Here is a 19,951-nt window from a genome sequence, read left to right as displayed (position 1 = left end):
GCTGAGTCTGGTTGTTTATTGAATGCAAACTCATTCATAGAAAACGGAAATGCAACCATAGAATGGAAACGCTCTGAGAAAAGATCCAGACCCACCTCATCTCCCAGCCCACGCAGAGCTATAAAAACAAGTTTGGGAGAATAAAACACATTCCCATCCCCAAGGCAGAGGCCCCACCTGAGCTCCCCCATCCTTGGCATCTGGAGCGGACCAGGTGGGACGAAGGGGCTCCAAGGACCAGGGTGGCCAGGGCGCCCAGAGCTGAGGCAACTCAGTGTAAACTCCAAGGTTTCGCAGGCATGTGTGTGCGTGACTAACAGAACTTGGCTGAAGACTGGACGGAAACTCAGAAGCCAGCCCTGGGTCCTAGAACGAGGCTAGGACTGGGCACGTAGAGGGAAACAGCGCATCCCTTCCTGAAGCCCCTTTCTAAGGCAGGCACCGGGGCGCCCGCGGCTGTGGAGGTGGCACGAGCTGAACTCTTTGTACCGTCCCTCCTTTGCCCCTGGACATTCTTGGGCAGCGTCAATGGCACTGAAAGGCCCCCAGCTGGGGCTTGGCAGGAGTAAGGGCCTCGAAAGAAGGAAGGGAAGGGGTGAGGTGCTTCTCCCTCCAGTCCTGGTGCTGGCATCAGTCTGGGGGCTGATGGGATGAGGAGGTGACCTCTGAACTCAGCCTCTTGAATCAGAAGGCTGTTCTCAAATTGGGCTGACCACATTGCTAAAGAGCCAGCCCTGAGCACAGGTCACAGGGAAGAGAGTACTCACCGCCCTGGGCCCCTTGCAGGCCTTAGCACCAAAAGTCTGGCACCAGCTGGCCAACCCCCAAAATCTCATACCTCCATCCATCCTGGCTGACTGGAATGGGCAGTGATGACAGCCAGGGACAGCCCCAAAGAGAACTGGGGCCCTGATACAGGACAGAGATTCAGGCCCCAGACTAGGCCCTGAAGCGGGAGTATGGGAGGAAAAAGGGGCCTTAGGTCCCAGGCTGGGGCATTGTGGGGAGGAGGATGGGCAAAATGCAAGGCATGAAATGGGGAGGGTGTTCCTTCCATCCTTCCTCTTGCAGAGGGACAAATGGAGAGCCAAAGGACGGGGGCCCATGGAAGGCCCCAACACTGAGAAGAAAGCAGCAATTTGGCCAATGTCCGGGAGTTCCAGGGGAGCAGGCCTCCTCCTTGGCAGAGGACAGCTGCAAGGCTCCATGCCACCCCATGACTGTCCCAGGCCAAGCCTAGGCTAGACCTGGCTGTCCTGCTGCCATCCAGTGCTGGGCAGCGGTGCTGGGACTCATCGCCACAGCACGACAGAGTGCCTGGTCTGTGACATAAAGGAGCTCAGGGCCCCCTGAGGTGAAGCGAAGGGCCCAGCTCCTGCTAGAAGACATAGATCTTGTCCCGCTGCACAGTGTCCAGGTCGTCATCCAGTGTCAGCAACACCTGGGGGGTGGACGCCAGATCAGCCACAGAGGAGGCAGCTGCTACCTTCACGCACCCACCCGGCTTGGCCAAGAGGCCCGCTTACCAGGAAGGACCCGAACATGGCGATGGAGGAGAGGAAGTGCCAGATGTCGTGGTCGTCAAAGAAGTCAAGGAGGATGCAGTCCCGGTTGTGCTCCCTTGACTCCGCAGGGGTTTTCTTGGGGAGCAACAAGAAAAACTGCCGAGTGACCCTGCTCTGCCAGGGCCAGGGCCAGACCCATCTGCCATCTTGCTCCTGGGCACCCCTCTCTCCAGCCCCAGGCAGGACAGCAGCAATTCTGACCTGTCCCTTGTCCCCACCCCTTCCCGATCTAAGAAATGGCCTTTGGTTACAAACTTCTCCCTGAGTTCACTGGCTTCTCTTCCCCTTTCTTTCACTCCTACCCTCCTTCCTTCTGATTCTCTTCTCTTGATCTAAGAGCACAGGGTTGCAACAACCTTGAAGGCCTTCAGCTCAGGGATGGCAGAAGGCTTCTCACCCACTTCCCGGCCTTGGACTCCGCCCCTGCTCTCATCTTTCTGCAGGTTCATTGGTTTTTCCAAAGCACTACTGTCAGATCACACCCCTGCTCTGGGACAGTAGCCATAACCTGTGGCACTCACGGTCTTCCCTGCTCTACCCATAAGCTCTATCCCATAAGCTCATCCAGGCCGTGTCTGTCTGTGCTACATGCTGAGGCCACAGACATCACCAAGACCTGCCCCACCCTCACAGTCGGCTTGGCTCCCAGATGAGTGCATTCACTGACCTCCAAATCTGCCCCGTATCATTACTAAGGTCAGAGCAGGTCTGGGCTATGGGGCTCTTCCCCATTTCCCAAACCTGTTTTTTTTTTTTTTTTTTTTTTTTTTGAGACAGAGTCTCGCTCTGTCACCAGGCTGGAGTGCAGTGGAGAGATCTCGGCTCACTGCAACCTCCACCTCCCGGGTTCAAGCAATTCTCCTGCCTCTGCCTCCCGAGTAGCTGGGACTACAGGCACACACCATCACGCCCAGCTAATTTTTGTATTTTTACTAGAGATGGGGTTTCACCATGTAGGCCAGGATGGTCTCGATCTCTTGACCTCGTGATCCGCCCACCTCAGCCTCCCAAAGTGCTGGGATTACAGGCGTGAGCCACTGTACCCAGCCCCCCTCACCCAAGACTTTTATAGCCCAGAACAAGGCCCACTTCTTCCAGGAAGCTTTCCTGGACTCCTAACTCGGAGAGACCCCTTAGTCTTCTGTCCTCCTGCCCCGTCTTGCCTGTGCCCTTCATTTCATGTATCACATCATAAACAGCACTAAGAGTCATGCACCAACAGTCCTTCCAGCCCTCTTCATCTAGTTTATGAGTCCCTCAGAGACCATGTCAGACTTAGTTCTGTTCCCAGAATTAAAGCCTGACATGTGGTAGGTGCCCTGCAAGGCAGAGAAGAGAGCCCAGCCTCGCTGGCTTCAAACACCAGCTGTGCCGCTCACTGGCGACGTGCCCTGGGGAAGTCACGTGGCCTCTCTGAGCCTCATCTGCCTCGTTAAGTAAAATGGAGCTATCTCCAGGCTGGAATTCTAGGAGGATTAACTGGGACAGTTGCTATGAAAGTGCTGGCCTATGGTAGGTGTTCCCAAATGATGTTTGCGTAAAAATTCTTTTTAGAGACGGGGTCTGTCACCCAGGCTAGAGCACAGTGGTGCGATCTCGGCTCACTGCAGCCTCAAACTCCTGCACAGGCTATCTTCCTGCCTCCGCTTCCGGGGTAGCTAGGACTACTGCACTACTGGTGAATGCCACCACACCAGGCTAACTTTTTTATTTTTATTTTTTTCATTTTTTGTAGAGACGGGTTCTTACTATATTGCCCAGGCTGGCCTTGAACGCCTCAAGCGATCCTCCTGCCTCAGCTTCCCAAAGTGCTGGGATTATAGGTATCAACCACCAAGCCCAGCCCCAAACAATGTCTGAAAAGAGGACCGGCCCCTTGTGAGCTCGTGAGGAGCCTGTGGGTGAGTGCTCACCTGCCAGGTGCTGAGTCCCTGGAAGAAGAAGAAGAGTGCGAAGCCCCAGACCACAGAGGTGCAGACGATGCAGAGCAGGGGGATGAGCTTGATCCTCTCCCCACTCCGGAGCTGGGAGGGGCCAGGAAGGGACAGCAGTCTGAGGGCTCACCCCTGTCCCACCCCACTGTCCCACCCAGCCTTTCCCAGATTCCCTTTCCTCATGGCCTCCCAGGCCTTCAGGACTGCTCCTTGGATTCATACCATTCCACACAACCACAGAGATCAACCTGCCCCCACCCCGATGTCCACCCCACCCGGCCTCCATGCATCCAGAACCCTGTGTCGGGACAGTGTACTGGCCTGGAGGTGCTCCCTATGCAGGGGGCTCCAATCAGATTGGATGGCAGGATGGTTCCTGGGGAAGCACCTGATCCTGGGAGGCCCACACCCTACCTCCCCTCGGCCCCTTCTGCATGAAAAGGGGCACTTACAACGGCAGCCTAAAATGCCACCCATTTCAAGGGTCCTTGGAAGGGGCTCAGAAAATGGCCTTTGGGCTGCAGTTGGCTCCTAGGGGCCCATGCAAGAGGCTTTAGCCTCTCCCCTCCGCAACCAGCAGTCTCACTGCCCCTCAGTGCTGCCGGGCCCATCTCTCTCCCCAGAAAGCAGAGGATCTGATAGAGTGCCAGCCTCGCTCACCTTCATGATGATGTAGAAGGCGAAGTAAAGGAGCAGGTTGCAGATACCAATGGCCAACAAGTAGGAAGCGAAATCGTTGGGGCGCATGATGAGCCCATAGGCAGCCCTGGCAGGAGGGACGAAGAGTGGTGAAGCAGGAAGGCCAAAGGCAAGGAAGTGCTCTTCCTGCCCTGCCCCGCCATGTTTTATTATGACGTTGGGCTGCATTCCGAGGCCCACAGAAGATTCTAGAAGCCCAGATGCCGAGAGAGAGGAGAGGCCAAGACCTCTCTTCTTAGCCCTCATGTCTTATGCCCAACATTTGGAAGTTGTCCTCAGCCCCTGATGCAGCCAGTGGCTGGCTGAGTCCCCAGCTGTCCACCCAGCCAGGTCGCCACCCTCGACTGTACTCACAGTGACCAGTTGATGACGTTGCCCATGACCAGCAGCACCATGCGGTCCTGGAGGGAAGCAGGACACGGGGACTGAGGGCAGGGCCAGGGAGGGTGGTGGAAGAAGGCCCAGCCAGCTGGTCCCCACCCTCCCCTGGGTCCTCAGCCCAGCCCCACTCCCCCATCAGAGGGAAGAAAGGAGATGTGGAGAATGGGGCAGGAGAGCCGGGCAGGTACCACGTAGAGCGGCCCGCTGCACTGCCGGATGCAGTCTGTGTAGAGCACGTGGAGGATGCGGCGGAAGATCCCCGAGTCTGCACAGAGAAGGGAGTGGCGCTGACAGGCACGGGGCACCCTCCTTTGCCGGACCCCTGGGATGTGCCAGCTGAGGAGCCCAGGCCTGATCTAATTCCTCACCCAGTGACTCCTCCAGGGCCCCCAAGAAGACAGAACCTGAGCGACTCCCGTGCGTCCGGGTTCCTGAGGCCTCCCAGGCCCCTCCCCCAGGCCCTGCCCCAGGTGTGCCCTCACCCAGTTTCCAGCGGCCCATGTAATAGAGCTGTGTGCTGAGGAGCAGGGTGGCAATAATGTGAATGATGGAGAAGACAATCCAGAACGCCGTGTTCCCTTTGCCAAAGACCTGTTGGGAGGCCACCAAGGGCAGCGGTGAGGGCGCAGAGGGAAGTGGCTTGGATGGCCCACCCTTCCTGGGGCTCGCTGCTCAGCCAGGCTGGGACTCAGAGAGGGGCCCAGGAAGGCATCTCAGGAGAGGAGCAGGAATCTCTCATGCAGGAGGCGGCGGAGGGTGTGCACCACGTGTGTGAATGCACGTGCACCTATCCTATCATACAGGCTGAGCAGAGCAGGTCAGGCCCTCACCACGCCCAGCACAGAGAAGAAGATGACGATGGCCAGGCAGGCGTAGGCACTGTAGGCACTGGCGTTGATGTCCGGGTGCCGCTTCTGGTAGAGCTTCAGCATGCAGAGTCCGGCGATCATGTACATGAACGATGTGTCTAGGATGAGGGACACAGAAGGGAGCTGCAGAAATGGCCACCAAGGCCCAGCAGAGAACTCCTGGCCCCAACAATCCCAGAGGAAGAGAGAGCCCTGGTGCCTTGCCATGGCTGTGGAGTGAGCTGGTGGTGGGGTGGCACTTGAACTTTAGTACCTTAGTTGTACCTGCCACACCACACTGCCACACCACTGGCCGTCACCCACAGTCTAACATCTCCTGAAGACAGAGACAACTTGGTCTGTGTCTTAGTCTGTGAGCACCCTGAGATCAGGGATGCCCTTTTATTTTTTTGGAGACAGAGTCTCACTCTGTTGCCCAGGCTGGCATGCAATGGCAGGATCTCGGCTCACTGCAACCTCCACCTCCTGGGCTCAAGCAATTCTCCTGCCTCAGCCCCCCGAGTAGCTGGGATTACAGGCGTGCACTACCACACCCAGCTAATTTTTGCATTTTCAGTAGAGATGGGGTTTCACCATGTTGGCCAAGCTGATCTCAAACTCCTGACCTCAGGCGATCCCCCAGCCTCGGCCTCCCAAAGTGCTAGGATTACAGGTGTGAGCCACTGTGCTCGGCACAGGGCCCCCTTCTTAATTATCCTGTTTTCTTCAGTGCGGTACATGCCTTTATATAGGAATAGTTTGACAGACAAATGAAGGAGCATCTAGGTGCCCATGTTTCATAGGCTAAGATGTGTACACACCCAGGCACGCCAGCCTTGGAGTTTCCTACAGGGCTGTCTTAGCAATCCCTGTGGGTGACCTGGGGATGGTGAAGGACTCAGGCAGGTCCCTGCTGCGGGTAGAGCCAGAAAAGAAGGAGGCTCCACTCACCGAACTGGAAATTGGTATAGTTGGGGCACACGTGATAGCAAGCACTGAGCAGCCCCTCCATCATCAGGGCTGTGCCCATGGCGTAGAACAGCCCAAAGTGTTTGGGGATCCCACATTCCTGTTGGGGAGAGAGAGAAGGGAAGGGAGGGAGGAAGTGAGGCAGGAAGAGAAGAAGGGACCCAAAAGAGGGACCCTAAGAGGAGTGGAAGAGGAAAAGGGGTGGGGTGTGTGTCGAGTGTGGGTATGCAGGGGTGGGCTGGCCTGGAAAGGCTGGGCAAGGGAGGGCAGGGCAGGGTGGGGCAGGCTGGGATGGATAGGGTGGGCCAGACAGCGCTGGGGAGGGGAGAGCTGGGGAAGGCAGGGCCAGGCCTGCCAGAAAAGGCATCCTGGGGCCAAGGCTTGGGGTCTGTGCGGGAGCTGAGGCTGCGGCAGGCAGGCAGGTGCTCCCTCACCAGGGCATAGAGGTCGTTGCGCAGCAGGGCCCGGTTGTGGTTGATCTCCCGCTGCAGGATGATGAGCAGGAAAAGCAGCCCCAGCAGGATGTACCCCAGGTTGCTGAGGATGTTGTTGAAGGCGCTAGAAGGGGAGACACAAGGTGGACTGTTTGGGCCTCACACCCAGGCCTCTTCCCTAGCCCGGGCAGGTGTTGCAAAGCACCAGCCCTTGCCCCATTTCACCCTTGGCCTGGACAAGGGGCCTCCCAGCATGACCCCCACCTGAGGTTGCCCAGTGGGTGGGCGCAGAGGAAGTTGTAGTAGCAGATGTCCTGATTCCCTGTGACATTCACCACCTGTAGCAGGAGCAGGGACAGGGAGTGGGTCTGTCGTCATGCCCAATTCAGCCCACACCCCGCCACCTGGGCCCCTTTGGCAAAAAAGAGCAAGTGCCACCACAGCTAGCAGGTGGGAACACACAGCACCCCAGGCATGTGCTCCTTCTGAGAACACGGATGCCAAGCAGCACAGTCACTGACCCCCTCATTAGGCGTGGCTGAAAACCCTGAGGCATGACTGTGATGGAAGTTCTTGCCCCATGGGACAGAGACAAGGGAAGGAAAACGGATGCTTACAAAGTCCCAGGACTTTGGTTTCATAATCTGCACAACAAACCAGGGAGGGGCTGTGCCCATTTTGCAGATGAAGAAACTGACACTCAGGGTTGGGGGGTTATGTGATTTGCCCTGGGTCACTCAGCTGGGAAGGCAGAGCTGGGATCTGAACCCAGGTCCTGCGATGGAAGACCAGGGCCCCAGGCTGGGAGGCTCTGAACTTTGGGGCAGTGTCCCAGGCTGTGGGAAAGGTGAACCTGCCCTGCCCTCTCACCGTCTGGTAGGTGATCACCAGCTGCACCACAGGAAGGGCATAGAAGACAGCAATGGTGGCGATGTTCCTGCGGAGTGGGAGGGCGGCAGTGAGGCAGGTGGCACCCAAGGCCGCCACACACCCACCGACGGCAGAGCCCCAGCTGCTCGGCCCGCTCACCAGAAGTAGATCTGGTACTTTTTCCGCAGAACACGCTTGTCCTTCCGTGCCAGGTCGGCCACATAGAGGTATTGCTGGGGAGAAGCTGGAATCAGCCCCACTTACTGCCACTGGGGAGAAGCCCCCTCCCCCAGGTTAGAGGTGGACAAGAGGGGCCTCCCTCAGACAGGGCCGAATTCAGGTGGGCAGGGTTCAAGGCCATCCCACTGCTGCGGCCACTTAGACCCAGGGTTTGGTCAATCAGGCCGGAAGGGGTTGGGGCTCAAGTTAAGTTTCCCCGACATCTGTCCTGCCCCAGCTGAGCCCCTTCCTTCTGCTTCCGTAAATGCCATGTCAGTAGGAACATGCTGGGGCAGGAACACAGAATGTCCCTTTCTTGGGAAACGCCTGACCAGGCCAGGCCCATGGGTCAGACCTTGGTGCGAATGACATTCTTGTCGGAATCGATGTCGGTCAATGTGTCATAGTCATCCTCCTCCACAGAGCTCATGGAGTCCACTCGGGGCCGAGTACCCACAGGTTCAAAGGAGCGGCCTGGAAAGGGCAGGGAGGGAGGGGTTGCACCGGTGGGCACAAAACCCACAGTGGCCCTCGCCCATCTGAGGCAATTATAACAATTATTAGGCAGTAGGGAAGAGGCAAATTGTGGGCTGGGGCTCAGAGCTGGGGTGGAGGTGGGCTCAGGAGCTGGGAGGAGACATCAGGTGCTCCTAAGTCCTGGGGGAGGATGGTAGACTCTAGAAGAGGCCCACACAGGAGCCACTCTAGCTTTGCTCTGTTCCTGGCACCCCTCATGGGCTAGGGCTTCCCAGGCCAGGACACTGAGGAGACCCCAGGCAGCAGACACAAACAACAGGATTGAACTCGGCAAGTCATGCTGATTAAACGGCGCCCAGCCCTGTGGGTTCTGAGAAGACACTGGCTTGGCTGCCACTGGATTAAAGACCCAGTGGGCCTGGGGTGCAGAAAGAGCATCTCTCCTTTATTCAGAGGCCAGAATGTGACCCCCGAGCCTGTGAGCCCTCCCCTAGCAGGCCAGGGAGTGAGGGCACTGGCAACACAGATGATAAACTAGAACGTCCAGCGTGGGGGGAGCAGAGGCACCAGCCCCCCAGCCAAAGGAGCCTGTGTCCTGCTGCTGTCTCAGAAGACACAAGAGCGGGCAATTACTGGAATTACATGGGAAAGCCATGCACATAGAATCTTTCTGGCCCCAGAGCCGGCAGTCAACCGGAACCAGCAGGCACTGATTGGCAAAACGGCCCTACCCCCTCCCCACGTCTACCCATGGCAATGCACAGCTGCCGCATCTGGCCAGAGGGGAGGCGCCGCTTGAACTGGTCGTGCCCTTCAAAGGAAAGGGAAAGTTACCAGGGAACTGGGGCCAAAGAGGAGGGCATGAGGGAAGAGAGGGGTTAGGAAAACAGCAGGCCTTTCCTGGGTTCCAGCATCTGGCAGAAGAGGCAACCGCCCACCGTGACATTTTACCCAGCCAACACCAGCCTGCACCGCACAGCCCCTCCCAGCCTGGCCCACTCACCCTGGTAACCATAAGAGAGGTCCCCAGTGCCAGCGCTGTCAACCAGGCCATCCGTAGATCCAGAAACATTCTCTGCGAGGAAGGATCAATGGTGAGGCAGGAAGGAGAGGCCGCAGGGAAAGGGGCTCTGAGCACCTGCAGAGGGTGTGGGGGCCGGAGGAGGTGGCTCCCACTCTACTGCCTCAGAGGTGGTGGCCTAAGGAGACCAGGTTGTGTCCCTGGCAAGCACAGCGCTGGCTTTGACACGTACCAAAGGAGCCATAGTTGTAACCCTCATAAGGGGAACTGCCAGGAAAAGAATCAGCCAGGACTCGAGGGTGACCTGCAATGAGAAGTCAAGGTTCGTTAGCGCTGGATGGTAAGAGAGGCCTAGAGCCAGGAAGAAGAACAAAGAAAGATCCAGAGAAGACAGTCACAAGGAGGCCATGCCAGAAGCTGAGAAGCAGCACCTATCCAGGCAAGCACGCCCCACGGCTGCCACCACCACCCGCCCCAGCCCCCTGCCTGCCTTTCCCATGGAAACAGCACCACCCTTTGTCGTCCCTAAAGAGAGAGAAAGTTCAAGAATGGGCACATCTAAGTTACCAGCAACAAAGACAACATCTGGCCTGCCCACGTGCCCTCCAGACAGCCCTGTGCTCCACCCTCCCTCCCCGACTCTGGACTCCAGCTCCTCTGCCCATAGCACTTGGAGCTTACCAAGGAGAGAAGCTAAGAGAAAAGGTCCCACGCAGGAGGGAGGACAGAAAGAGAGGGGGAGTGGAAGAGAGAGAGAAGGCAAGGTTAATAATCCCAGAGACAGTGGGCCGCACTGCCCAAGGCAGGCAGACACCATGGCTAGACATGGAATAAACCAAGCAACGGCCTCAGCCTCTGAGGCCTGCATGTTAGGGATGCATGGACGTCATATCCCAGCCTCATTCCCATTTGTGGAATGTTATCCCAATCTGAACATCCGGAAGCCCCCAGCCCTTCCTCCTTTAACCCCTTAGGGAACCATCCACCACTACCCGCCAAAACACAAAGCACATTGGGCCCGCCCCACCCAGGCCCCCTGGAGGTACCGCTTTCTGGGCAGGCTCGGTCAATGGCCACCAGCAGGGTCTTCTTCTTCTGCCTGCACGGACAGAATCCAAAGGCCACCCAGATGGGACAGGACAAGGATCCCTCTGTATGGGGCTGGCTTTCCTTCTACCTCTCCACTCCACTCTCATCCCTATGACCCTGTCCTCCACCCTTGGTCCCAGGGTTCCTCACAGGCTGGGGAGCAATATGGGGTCTCCCTGCTTGGGAAGAAGGTTGAGGGGAGGGGATAGTTTCTAGAGAGGGTCACAGGTCACAGACTCTAACAGTCCCACCATCATCTGCTATGGATGGTGTAGATTACCCTAGGCTGGCTCAGATCCTGCCAGGCGATCTCCCTCACACACCTGCCCAACTCACCCAGACCAGGGGAGGGCCCAGCAGTTCCCCTTTACCTCCAGTTCTCCCAGCAGGCCAGGAGGACGGTCAGCAGGTAAAAGGAGAGAAATATACCCAGGCAAAAGAGCATCCCACTGACGTAGGCCTCAGCTTCCAGGAGGAAACAGGAAAGTGGACGGGTCAAAACCTTCCACCACCTCCCATCATGGCACCCAAAGGCCTTCATGTCCTCCTCCGCCCAGCCCAATCTCTCACCCCTCTCCCCTCGAATGTAAGGCCCTGCCCAGCCAGTATGAACAACTAGCAGTTCCCCTAATACACCAAACTCTGACACACTCCTATTTTTGCTCATGTTGCTCCCTGTGCTAGAACTTTCTCTTCTACTTCTCCTTTTTTAAGAGTTGGGGTCTTACTCTGTTACCCATGCTGGAGTGCAGTGGCATGATCATAGCTCACTGCAGCCTCCAACTCCTAGGCTCCATCCTTCCACCTCAGCCTCCTCAGTAGCTGGGACTATAGATGTGTGCCACCACACCTGGCTCATTTTTTTATTTTTTATAGAGATGGGATCTTGCTATGTTACTCAGGCTGGTCTTGAATTCCTGGCTTCAAGCAGTTTCCCTGCCTCAGCCTCCCAAAGTGCTGGGATTATAGGCTTGAGCCACTGTGCCTGGCCTCTCAAAAACTCCACCTTGACTTAACCCTCAAACCACAGCTCAGGGACTGTGTCCTCTAGGAAGCCTTCTCTATCCTATATTTCCACAGTGACCTGTCCTTTGCTCACCACAGCTCTTAACTGCCTCCTGTTCCTCTAGAAAGGACCCCGCCCCCCCGTGGACTGCTGCCTTAGCATACTACCTGGCATATAGGAGATGCTCAATAAATATTTGCTGAATAAATAATCCATATAAGAGAGGCACCCTTGGCCGGGCACGGTGGCTCAAGCCTGTAATCCCAGCACTTTGGGAGGCCGACACGAGCGGATCACGAGATCAGGAGATCAAGACCATCTTGGCTAACACGGTGAAACCCCGTCTCTACTAAAAAAAATACAAAAAACTAGCCGGGCGAGGTGGCGGGCGCCTGCATCCCAGCTACTCGGGAGGCTGAGGCAGGAGAATGGCGTAAACCTGGGAGGCGGAGCTTGCAGTGAGCTGAGATCCGGCCACTGCACTCCAGCCTGGGCAACAGAGCGAGACTCCGTCTCAAAAAAAAAAAAAAAAAAAAAAAAAAGAGAGGCACCCTCTGGCTGGGCACAGTGGCTCATGCCTGTAATCCCCGCAGTTTGGGAGGCCAAGGCGGGTGGATCACCTGAGGTCAAGAGTTCAAGACCAGCCTGGCCAACATGGTGAGACCCTGTCTCTACTAAAAATACAAAAATTAGCTGGGCATGGTGGCAGGTGCCTGTAGTCCCAGCAACTCAGGAGGCTGAGGCAGGAGAATCACTTGAACCCGGAAGGTGGAGGTTGCAGTGAGTCAAGATCTTGCCACTGAACTCCAGCCTGGGTGACAGAGCAAGAGTCCAAAAAAAGAAAGAGAGGCACCTTCTTTCCCCTCCTATTACAGTCCCTTAGGACCCCATGTAATCATTCAGTAAATATTTATTGAGCACTGAGTAGGGGCCTGGTACTTTCCTGCTAATTTTGTCTACTAATTTTGTGCTGGCCCTCATAACTTAGTGAGATTCATTGGGCAAATTTTACTCCCTTTGTCATAGAGACAGGGAAACTGAGATTCAATCTTATAGCAGTGACAAATTAGGATATGTTTCTGAATATGAGATTAAGAAACATCCTTCAGAATAAATAAGATTATGCTAAGAAAGCAAAATTAAAGCTCTTTCTTACAATCAGGTAACACTGCTGATAAGTGGCAGGAAGTGAACTGGACCTCAGTTCCTCCATCTTTAGTCATGAACTCTCTGTCCCACATCACACTGGAACTCACTTCCGGGCCCTCCCCATCTAGAAGCCTGCGAAGAACACTCCCCGTTCCTAACCCACCAGCATATCTGCATCCTCATTACCCACTTCAGGGCACACCCTATATCCCAGGTCTGAAAGGAGGAGCCAGAGAGGCTTGTCCATCCCCGCTCAGCCACCCGCACTCACATGTGACTGCTTGAGACACCAGCACGGACAGGGTTTTCTGGCGGTGCCCTTGATCGACTGGTTCATCTGGAAGTAAAATGTCAAAGCAGCAAATTGGTTGCCTGGAGCTTGGCTAGAGTCAGTGGGACCAGGCCTTTGAGAGACTGGAGCCAAAAACCCATGTCCTATCAGGTCCACCAATCAGCCACACAGGCTCTTCTGGCTCCCAGAAAGTGACCAAGCCCTCCCCACCCCTAGCCAGGCCCAGGGCACAAAATGTACCTTCTACGAAGGGGTAGAAAGGCAGGGAGCCCCCGCACGCTTGGTCTTCAGTCTTCACCACCACCACCACATAAAAGCTGTTGCTGGGGAAGTCTTTGCGCTGCAGGATGATGATGATAAATATCATCATCACCATCATCATCACCATCATTCTTTTCGGAATACTTATTCTGGGGCCAGACATTATGCTAAATTCTTCATAGGTATTATTTTACTTAATCCTCACAAAGATTCTTTTTTTTTTTTTCTTTTGGAGACAGAGTTTCGCTCCTGTTACCCAGGCTGGAGTGCAGTGGTGTGATCTCAGCTCACTGCAACCTCCGCCTCCCAGGTTCAAGCGATTATCCTGCCTCAGCCTCCCAAGTAGCTGGGATTACAGGTGCCCGCCACCACGCCCGGCTAATATTTGTTATTTTTAGTAGAGATGGGGTTTTACCACGTTGGCCAGGCTGGTCTTCAACGCCTGATCTCAGGTGATCTGCCCGCCTCAGCCTCCCAAAGTGCTGGGATTACAGGTATAAGACACCGCACCTGATCTATTTTTTCTCTTGAGACAGGGTTTCACTCTTTTTGCCCAGGCTGGAGTGCAGTGATGCGACCTCGGCTCACTGCAATCTCCGTTTCCCAGGTCCAAGTGATTCTCCTGACTCAGCCTCCCGAGTAGCTGGGATTACAGGCATGTACCACCATGCCCAGCTAATTATTGTATTTTTAGTAGAGATGGGGTTTCAGCCTGTTAGCCCAGCTGGTCTTGAACTCCTGATCTCAGGTGATCTGCCCACCTCGACCTCCCAAAGTGCTGGGATTACAGGAATGAGCCACTGCACTCGGCCCTCTTATTATTACAACGAATGAAGTAGAAAGGGGGTTCTCTACTCTTTCCCATCTGCAAGAGCAACTGGGATTATGGTTCAACTCTCATATATATCAGGGGACTCAAAGTCACAGGGACTGGAAGGCCAAAGACTCAGTCTTGCGTAAGATAGGAGTGGGCAGAGGAAGAAGAGCTCAAGTTTGGAAAGTTACACAGCTTATCGCCCAGCCACACTTCCCACATGGCCACATGCATTTCCTACCTGTACTGTGATGGCCGCCTTCTTAGTCATCGTCTGGTACATTCCAATGAAGGCTACGTTGTTGTCCAGGTCATAGACAGGACACTACAGAGGGGCGGGAGAGGCAGATGGATGGGAACCTGGCCTGCCCCTCTCTTTAGCAGCCCTGCTGCCTGATAGGGAAGAACAAAAGGGCAGGCAACTCACCAGCACATCCTGGATGGAGATGACTGAGCAGGGGAAGGCCTTGTTGGAGGTCACCTTGACAATTACCGAGTCCACGCCTTCAGGGAACTCATACTTGAAGTACTGAGGGTGCAGGAAGGAGGGGGGAGCCCCATCTCATGAGGATGCTCTCTTGGCCCCTCTAGAAGGCAACAGTCCCCTATAAGCGGGGACCCAGAATCCTCTGAGGGATGGGCAGCAGGCTCTCTGGGGAGACAGGCCTTGACCATAGCAGCCCCTTTCTCTGTATACCACTCCCTTCAACCTCAGCAGGGCACTCAGTGGAATGCCGGAGAGGCAACCAGACCCCACGTCTCTGCACAGTCCCATGCTGTCTGTCCCCTCACCATGTCAGGGCCAGAGCTCCTGTTTCCAGAGAGCCCTCCATGGAGAAAACAGCCAATTCAAAAGTCCAAGCAAAGACTGCTGACCACTCCCATTCTCATATTCAAGCTCCCCCATTTCTCCTCTGGAGCAATCAACAGGGAGATGATACCTGGGGCTGTGCTGCTGTAGTATTGAAGCTGAACTGCTCCCCGGTCCTGCAGGGCAGAGAAGATCCCCCAATAGTCACTCCCAGAGCCTGGGGAAGAACTAGCCCCCGTGGTCCCTTTGCTCTACCCTGCAGACCTGAGCACAAAATCGTCCATGCGGCTGACCCGGAGCTGGTACGTGGTGTTGACTGGTGACAGGGTGGACACATCCACGTAGAAGAACTGAATCTCCGACTCATTCTTGGTGGGGGGCTGACACAGGGTTCGTTCCACTTTTTGGTAGAGGTACTTGCGCTGAAACCTATGGCCCGAAGCAGAGAGACAGGATGTGAGCACTGTCCCAGCTGGCCTGCCCCTCCAGAGGAGCGAGGCCCCACCTCCTCCGGTCTGGTCTCCACCACCTCACTGCGAGGTGCACAAGCTCCCAGCTGGCACACTCGGCCCTTGTGCTGTTGACGAGCCTCCCGGCCCAGGGAAAGGGGAGGAGAAATGGGGGGCTCCTGGTTGAGACTCCAGGCAAGGACTGGCCGAGGCCACCCCACTTCCCTGATGCCCAGATCCTACTCACATCCCTCGCAGGATTAGGGGCACCTGGAAGGACACCACAGCCTCCTTCTGGCGGACCACAAACAGCAAAGGCGCCCCCTTCTGCTTGTTCAGGACGTTCACGGACACACGCACGCCCTCTGTCTGCAGACGACATGGAAATGCCTCTCAAGCCTCTGCCACCAGGGACACGTGGCTCCAGAGACTATGAGCCCTGCCCTCCATCACACCCGCCACTTTGGTCTTTCTCCATCTCGGTCGGGCCTGGGGGTCATCTCTGCCCCTTCTTCTGCCAGAACAACCCCAGACTCTGGGAAGTGCCTTTAGATATGAAAAAGGAAGAAAGGACTCTAAGCAGAAAGAGATCAAACTTCAGAGAAGCAGGCACTGGGGGCACATCCTAGCCTGCCATAGAAACCAAAACCACTCCCTGTTCTGAAAAAAAAATCAGATTCCCCATTCTCAAGAGAGCAAGAGACCTGGGCACAAGACCACACAGCCAGGTTGCAAGAATTCTCCCAATCTCAGCTGTCTGGGGTCTAGACTTCCTACACTAGCTGTGTCTGTTTCAACTCAGGGACTCACAGCTGGGGAAGAAACCAGGAAAGACCTGTGCTGAGCACAGCTCCTGGCCGGCAGACATGTGCTGGGCAGCAGGACCCAAGCAACTGCAGGGTCTCGCCCTCTGCCAGGAAACAGGGAGTCTCCAGGATACCCCATTTCTATCCATGTGCATAGGATGCACAGGCCTGCACACACACACGTGCACACACCCCCAAACACACATGAAGACACAGGAGAGCAAAAAGTGCTCCCCAACCTTTCTTGTGAGACAGGAAGCCAGCAGGAAGCTCTAGTTAACAACTAACCTGGGGCCAGAGCCCAGAGGAGGGGTAGGTATTGAAGGCCATGTTGTATCCTTAGCACCCACCAAGGGACAGGGCTGTGGAGAAATCACTTTACTTCTCTAAGCCTCAACTTCTCCCTCTATAAGATGACAGCCAGGTGCGGTGGCTCACGCCTGTAGCACTTTGGGAGGCCCAGGCAGGAGGATCACCTGAGGTCAGGAGTTCGAGACCAGCTTAGCCAACATGGTGAAGCCCCATCTCTATTAAAAATATAAAAATTAGCTGGTTGTGGTGGCAGGCGCCTGTAATCTCAACTACGTGGGAGGCTGAGGCAGGAGAATCACTTGAACCCAGAAGGTGGAGGTTGCAGTGAGCTGAGATCACACCACTGCACTTCAGCCTGGGCAACAGAGTGAGACTGGTCTCAAAAATAAAAATAAAAACAAAAAAGATAAAGTGATCTTCACCCTTGGAACTATGAAGGAGTATATATAAACAACGGGAGCTTAAAGGAAAAATAAAACTAAATCCATCTTGGAATGCTTGTTATTGGGCTGCTGAAACCCAAGCCCTAGGGCAGCATTTCCCAAGAGAGTAAAAACCACTGCTCTCCAGTGCCTTTAGATATGGCAAAAAAGGAAGAAAGGACTCTAAGCAGAAAGAGATCAAACTTCAGAGAATCAGGCACTGGGGGCACATCCTGGCCTGCCATAGAAACCAAAACCACTCCCTGTTCTGAAAAAAAAATCAGATTCCCCATTCTCAAGAGAGCAAGAGACCCAGGCACAAGACCACACAGCCAGGTTGCAAGAATTCTCCCAATCTCAGCTCTGCCCGGGGCCTAGACTTCCCACACTAGCTGTGTCTATTTCAACTCAGGGACTCAGAGCTAGAGAAGAAACCAAAGAGAAGTCGGGGTAAAGTGGATTTTTCACAGTGGACAAATTCCCCTTCTCTTCCCACCCAACTTACAGTTGGCCTTATAAAAGCTCTGTCACCCTCAATTTACAAGGCCAGCTGGCTCTCCCAGGCAGGAAGAGGGCTGCGAAGCCTTGCATTCATCTCCCTGGGGAGTTTCGGATGTAATTTGCCTGCACAGAGCTTTTCAGTTCTGGGCCAGTCTCATTCCCTTGAGGTTTTCTGGGTAAGCCCAGTAATAAGCCTATTTCCTCTCCCACCCAGACCCCACAGAGCTGTCAGATTCTGGGGTTTAGGGAAGAGAGCAAAGCATGTGTGCTCAGACCACAACTGATGGAAGAATGGGGGTGGAAGAGAAGATGGGAATGAGCCAACTTCAAAAACTGCCCAGCTGGAGCTTCAGAGAAACACTGGTGGCAAAGGAAGGAGGACTGGTCAAGAGGCTCCAGTGTGGTTCTGGGAACTGAGAACCCAGCAGGGCGGCTCGTTCATGGGGCCTCCCAAAAGAGTAGCGGGGAGACACAATCTCCTAGCCCTCGTCGGCTCCCCCACTCGCCTCTGGCCCCCCAGCCCCCAGCCCTCACCCGGTTGCGGGTCACAGTGTGGTTGAAGGTGTAGATGTTGACCAGCTCGCTGTTGACCTCGTCCACGTAGGTGCGCTCAAACTCGGCGTCTTTCTGCGAGACGTTCTTGGGCCCCAGAACCCCCAGATAGCTCTCGACCGAGGCCACCAAGAACACCAAGAAGGGCAAGCCCAGAGCGAACATGGCCCCGGCAGGGCGGCAGTGGCAGCGGTGGTGGAGGCGGCGAAGGCGACAGGCGACAGGACACCTCCGGGACGGGTTGCGGCTGCGGCCGCAGCTTCCAGCATCTCACCAGGACCAGAACTTTAACCCTGGCCTGAGATTAGGAAATGTCCCCTCCCAAGAGCCGCGGAGAGGCTCCCAGGGTCCCCGCAGGAGAGGGGGCGGCCGGGAGGGGGCGGGGAGGGAGGGGATGCGGGCTACGGGAAGGGGTCCCAGCTCGCGAGGGGCTGAGTACGGCCTGAGACCCTGGAGCCCCGGGCCAGGGCCGTGAGGAGGAGGGCGGCTGGTTGCCGGGAGCCCGGAGACGCCGGGAAAGGGGAGGGAGGAAGAGCAGGCGGCGGGGGCTGGCCGCTGAGGGAGGCGAGTCGCAGGGCGAGGGGCGCGATAGGTGGTAGCGACCCGACGCCGTGCTGGGCTGCGAGTTTTCCGAGGTGCGGGCCCTTTAAGGGCGGGTGGACGCGCCGCCCCGACGCACAAACACTGGAAAGTGAGCTGCGCCGCTGGGCGATAAACAGCAGGGCTGCTGGCCCGCCCGCTGACGTCAGGGGAAACTGACACAGATTTAAAGGACCAGGTCCCGCATTTGTCCTTAAAGGGGCTGCAGCTGTCTAGCTGGAGTGGGAAAGCCTGCAATGCCTACTACAACTCCTACCCAACTCTCTCCCGCTATTCTCACCATCTCTGAGACCCATGTTGGAATAGGCAGATGTTTCTGTTAAGGATCTCCAAGTGTTGGGTTCTTGTCGAACAACTCCTACCTTTGCTCAAACATAAGGATTCCCCCTCCCCCACCCCCCCACCCCCCGCCCCCGCCGCACCACCTTTACAACTAACATTGTCCATCCCTGGGCCATTGTTTCTCCAGGGATCTTAAAAAATGAAGAACTCAAAGGATTAGGAAACAGGACGGTGGCCCTACCGGCGGAGGGGAAACGGAGGCAGCACTGCAGGAGGAATCTCCCACCTCCCTCTGGAGGGGCCACACAGCTGCAGGGACGGCCTTCCGAGCTTCCCAAGCTTGCCGGGCGGGGGCTGTGTCCCCTCTTCTCTCAGAGGCAGTTACAAAGCTCATTGAAAGATACCGACCTTCAGTGTAAAATGGTGAAAACTTTTCTACAAAATATTTTGGCACTGTTTCAAGAAACTTAGAGAGCTTTATACCCTTTGATCCAGTAATTCCACTTTTGGACTCTATCCTAAGGAAATAGGAAGCACAGATAAAAATACGTGGGCAGCTACGCTTATCACTGTGATATTTATAATATAAAGCAAAAAGGAAACAACTTGGAATCCATAATGAGGGATTGGTTAAATGCACTATCATGAAGGCATCAAAAATGATGCTTAAGACTTCAAAGGACATGTAAGCAGAGAGTTCAGATATGACACTAAATAGTATATAGGGCCAGGTGCCGTGGCTCATGCGTGTAATCCCAACACTTTGGGAGGCCAAGACGAGTAGATCACTTGTCAGGAGTTCGAGACCAGCCATGGTCAACATGGTGAACCCTATCTCTACTATAAAAATACAAAATTAGCGGGGCGTGGTGGTGCGTGCCTGTAATCCCAGCTACTGGGGCGGCTGAGGCAGGAGAATCACTTAACTCTAGGAGGCAGAGGTTGCAGTGAGCTGAGATTGTGCCACTGCACTCCAGCCTTGGCTGCGACAGAGAGACTCCGTCTCAAAAATAAATAAAAGAGTATATATTCCAAATACATATAGATATGCATAGAAAAATAGAAAAAAATTGTACTAAAAATTTAGCAATGTCTCCAGAAAGCAGGGCAAAATTTAAAAATAAAATTTAGCAAGTTACCTTTGAACTACAATTTAAAAAATAACATATTGTATATCATTTTCCTTTA

The 19,951-nt window shown here is 55.2% G+C and overlaps 1 protein-coding gene across 3 annotated transcripts; it reads right to left on the bottom strand.

Annotated features, from left to right (window-relative positions):
• Positions 1-18,575, bottom strand: SIDT2 (SID1 transmembrane family member 2). 3 transcript variants are annotated; one of them, XM_008020994.3, is made up of 26 exons: positions 17,864-18,574; positions 15,536-15,657; positions 15,104-15,268; positions 14,970-15,015; positions 14,456-14,557; positions 14,270-14,353; positions 13,194-13,293; positions 12,933-12,998; positions 10,878-10,971; positions 10,464-10,516; positions 9,650-9,721; positions 9,400-9,471; positions 8,275-8,393; positions 7,860-7,933; positions 7,701-7,767; positions 7,095-7,168; positions 6,831-6,954; positions 6,379-6,496; positions 5,410-5,546; positions 5,062-5,170; positions 4,768-4,844; positions 4,553-4,599; positions 4,160-4,265; positions 3,479-3,589; positions 1,527-1,640; positions 1-1,441 (listed from the first exon to the last, which is right to left on the bottom strand). In XM_008020994.3, the coding sequence occupies exons 1-26, from the start codon at positions 18,044-18,046 to the stop codon at positions 1,379-1,381; spliced, it is 2,499 nt and encodes an 832-aa protein (XP_008019185.1). In that variant the 5' UTR covers positions 18,047-18,574; the 3' UTR covers positions 1-1,378. The 3 variants fall into 3 exon arrangements, with proteins under 3 accessions (XP_008019185.1, XP_008019186.1, XP_008019184.1); XM_008020993.3 differs by lacking the exon at positions 1-1,441 and having other exon boundaries at positions 1,461-1,640; positions 17,864-18,575; XM_008020995.3 differs by lacking the exons at positions 10,464-10,516; positions 10,878-10,971.
• Positions 18,576-19,951: the final 1,376 nt, after the last annotated feature.

Source organism: Chlorocebus sabaeus, chromosome 1 (assembly GCF_047675955.1).
Source record: "Chlorocebus sabaeus isolate Y175 chromosome 1, mChlSab1.0.hap1, whole genome shotgun sequence".
NCBI lineage: Eukaryota > Metazoa > Chordata > Mammalia > Primates > Cercopithecidae > Chlorocebus > Chlorocebus sabaeus.
This window is presented reverse-complemented; position numbering and strand designations above follow the sequence as displayed.

What these genes read in the sequence shown, in the direction of transcription:
- SIDT2 (XM_008020993.3), bottom strand. Translation starts at nt 18,046, where the DNA reads ATGTTCGCTCTGGGCTTGCCCTTCTTGGTGTTCTTGGTGGCCTCGGTC. An exon ending in CCCCTAATCCTGCGAGGGAT is followed by an intron (nt 15,269 to 15,535) that starts GTGAGTAGGATC and finishes TTCGGGCCATAG; the next exon opens with GTTTCAGCGCAAGTACCTCT. An exon ending in CTACAGCAGCACAGCCCCAG is followed by an intron (nt 14,558 to 14,969) that starts GTATCATCTCCC and finishes CTGCACCCTCAG; the next exon opens with TACTTCAAGTATGAGTTCCC.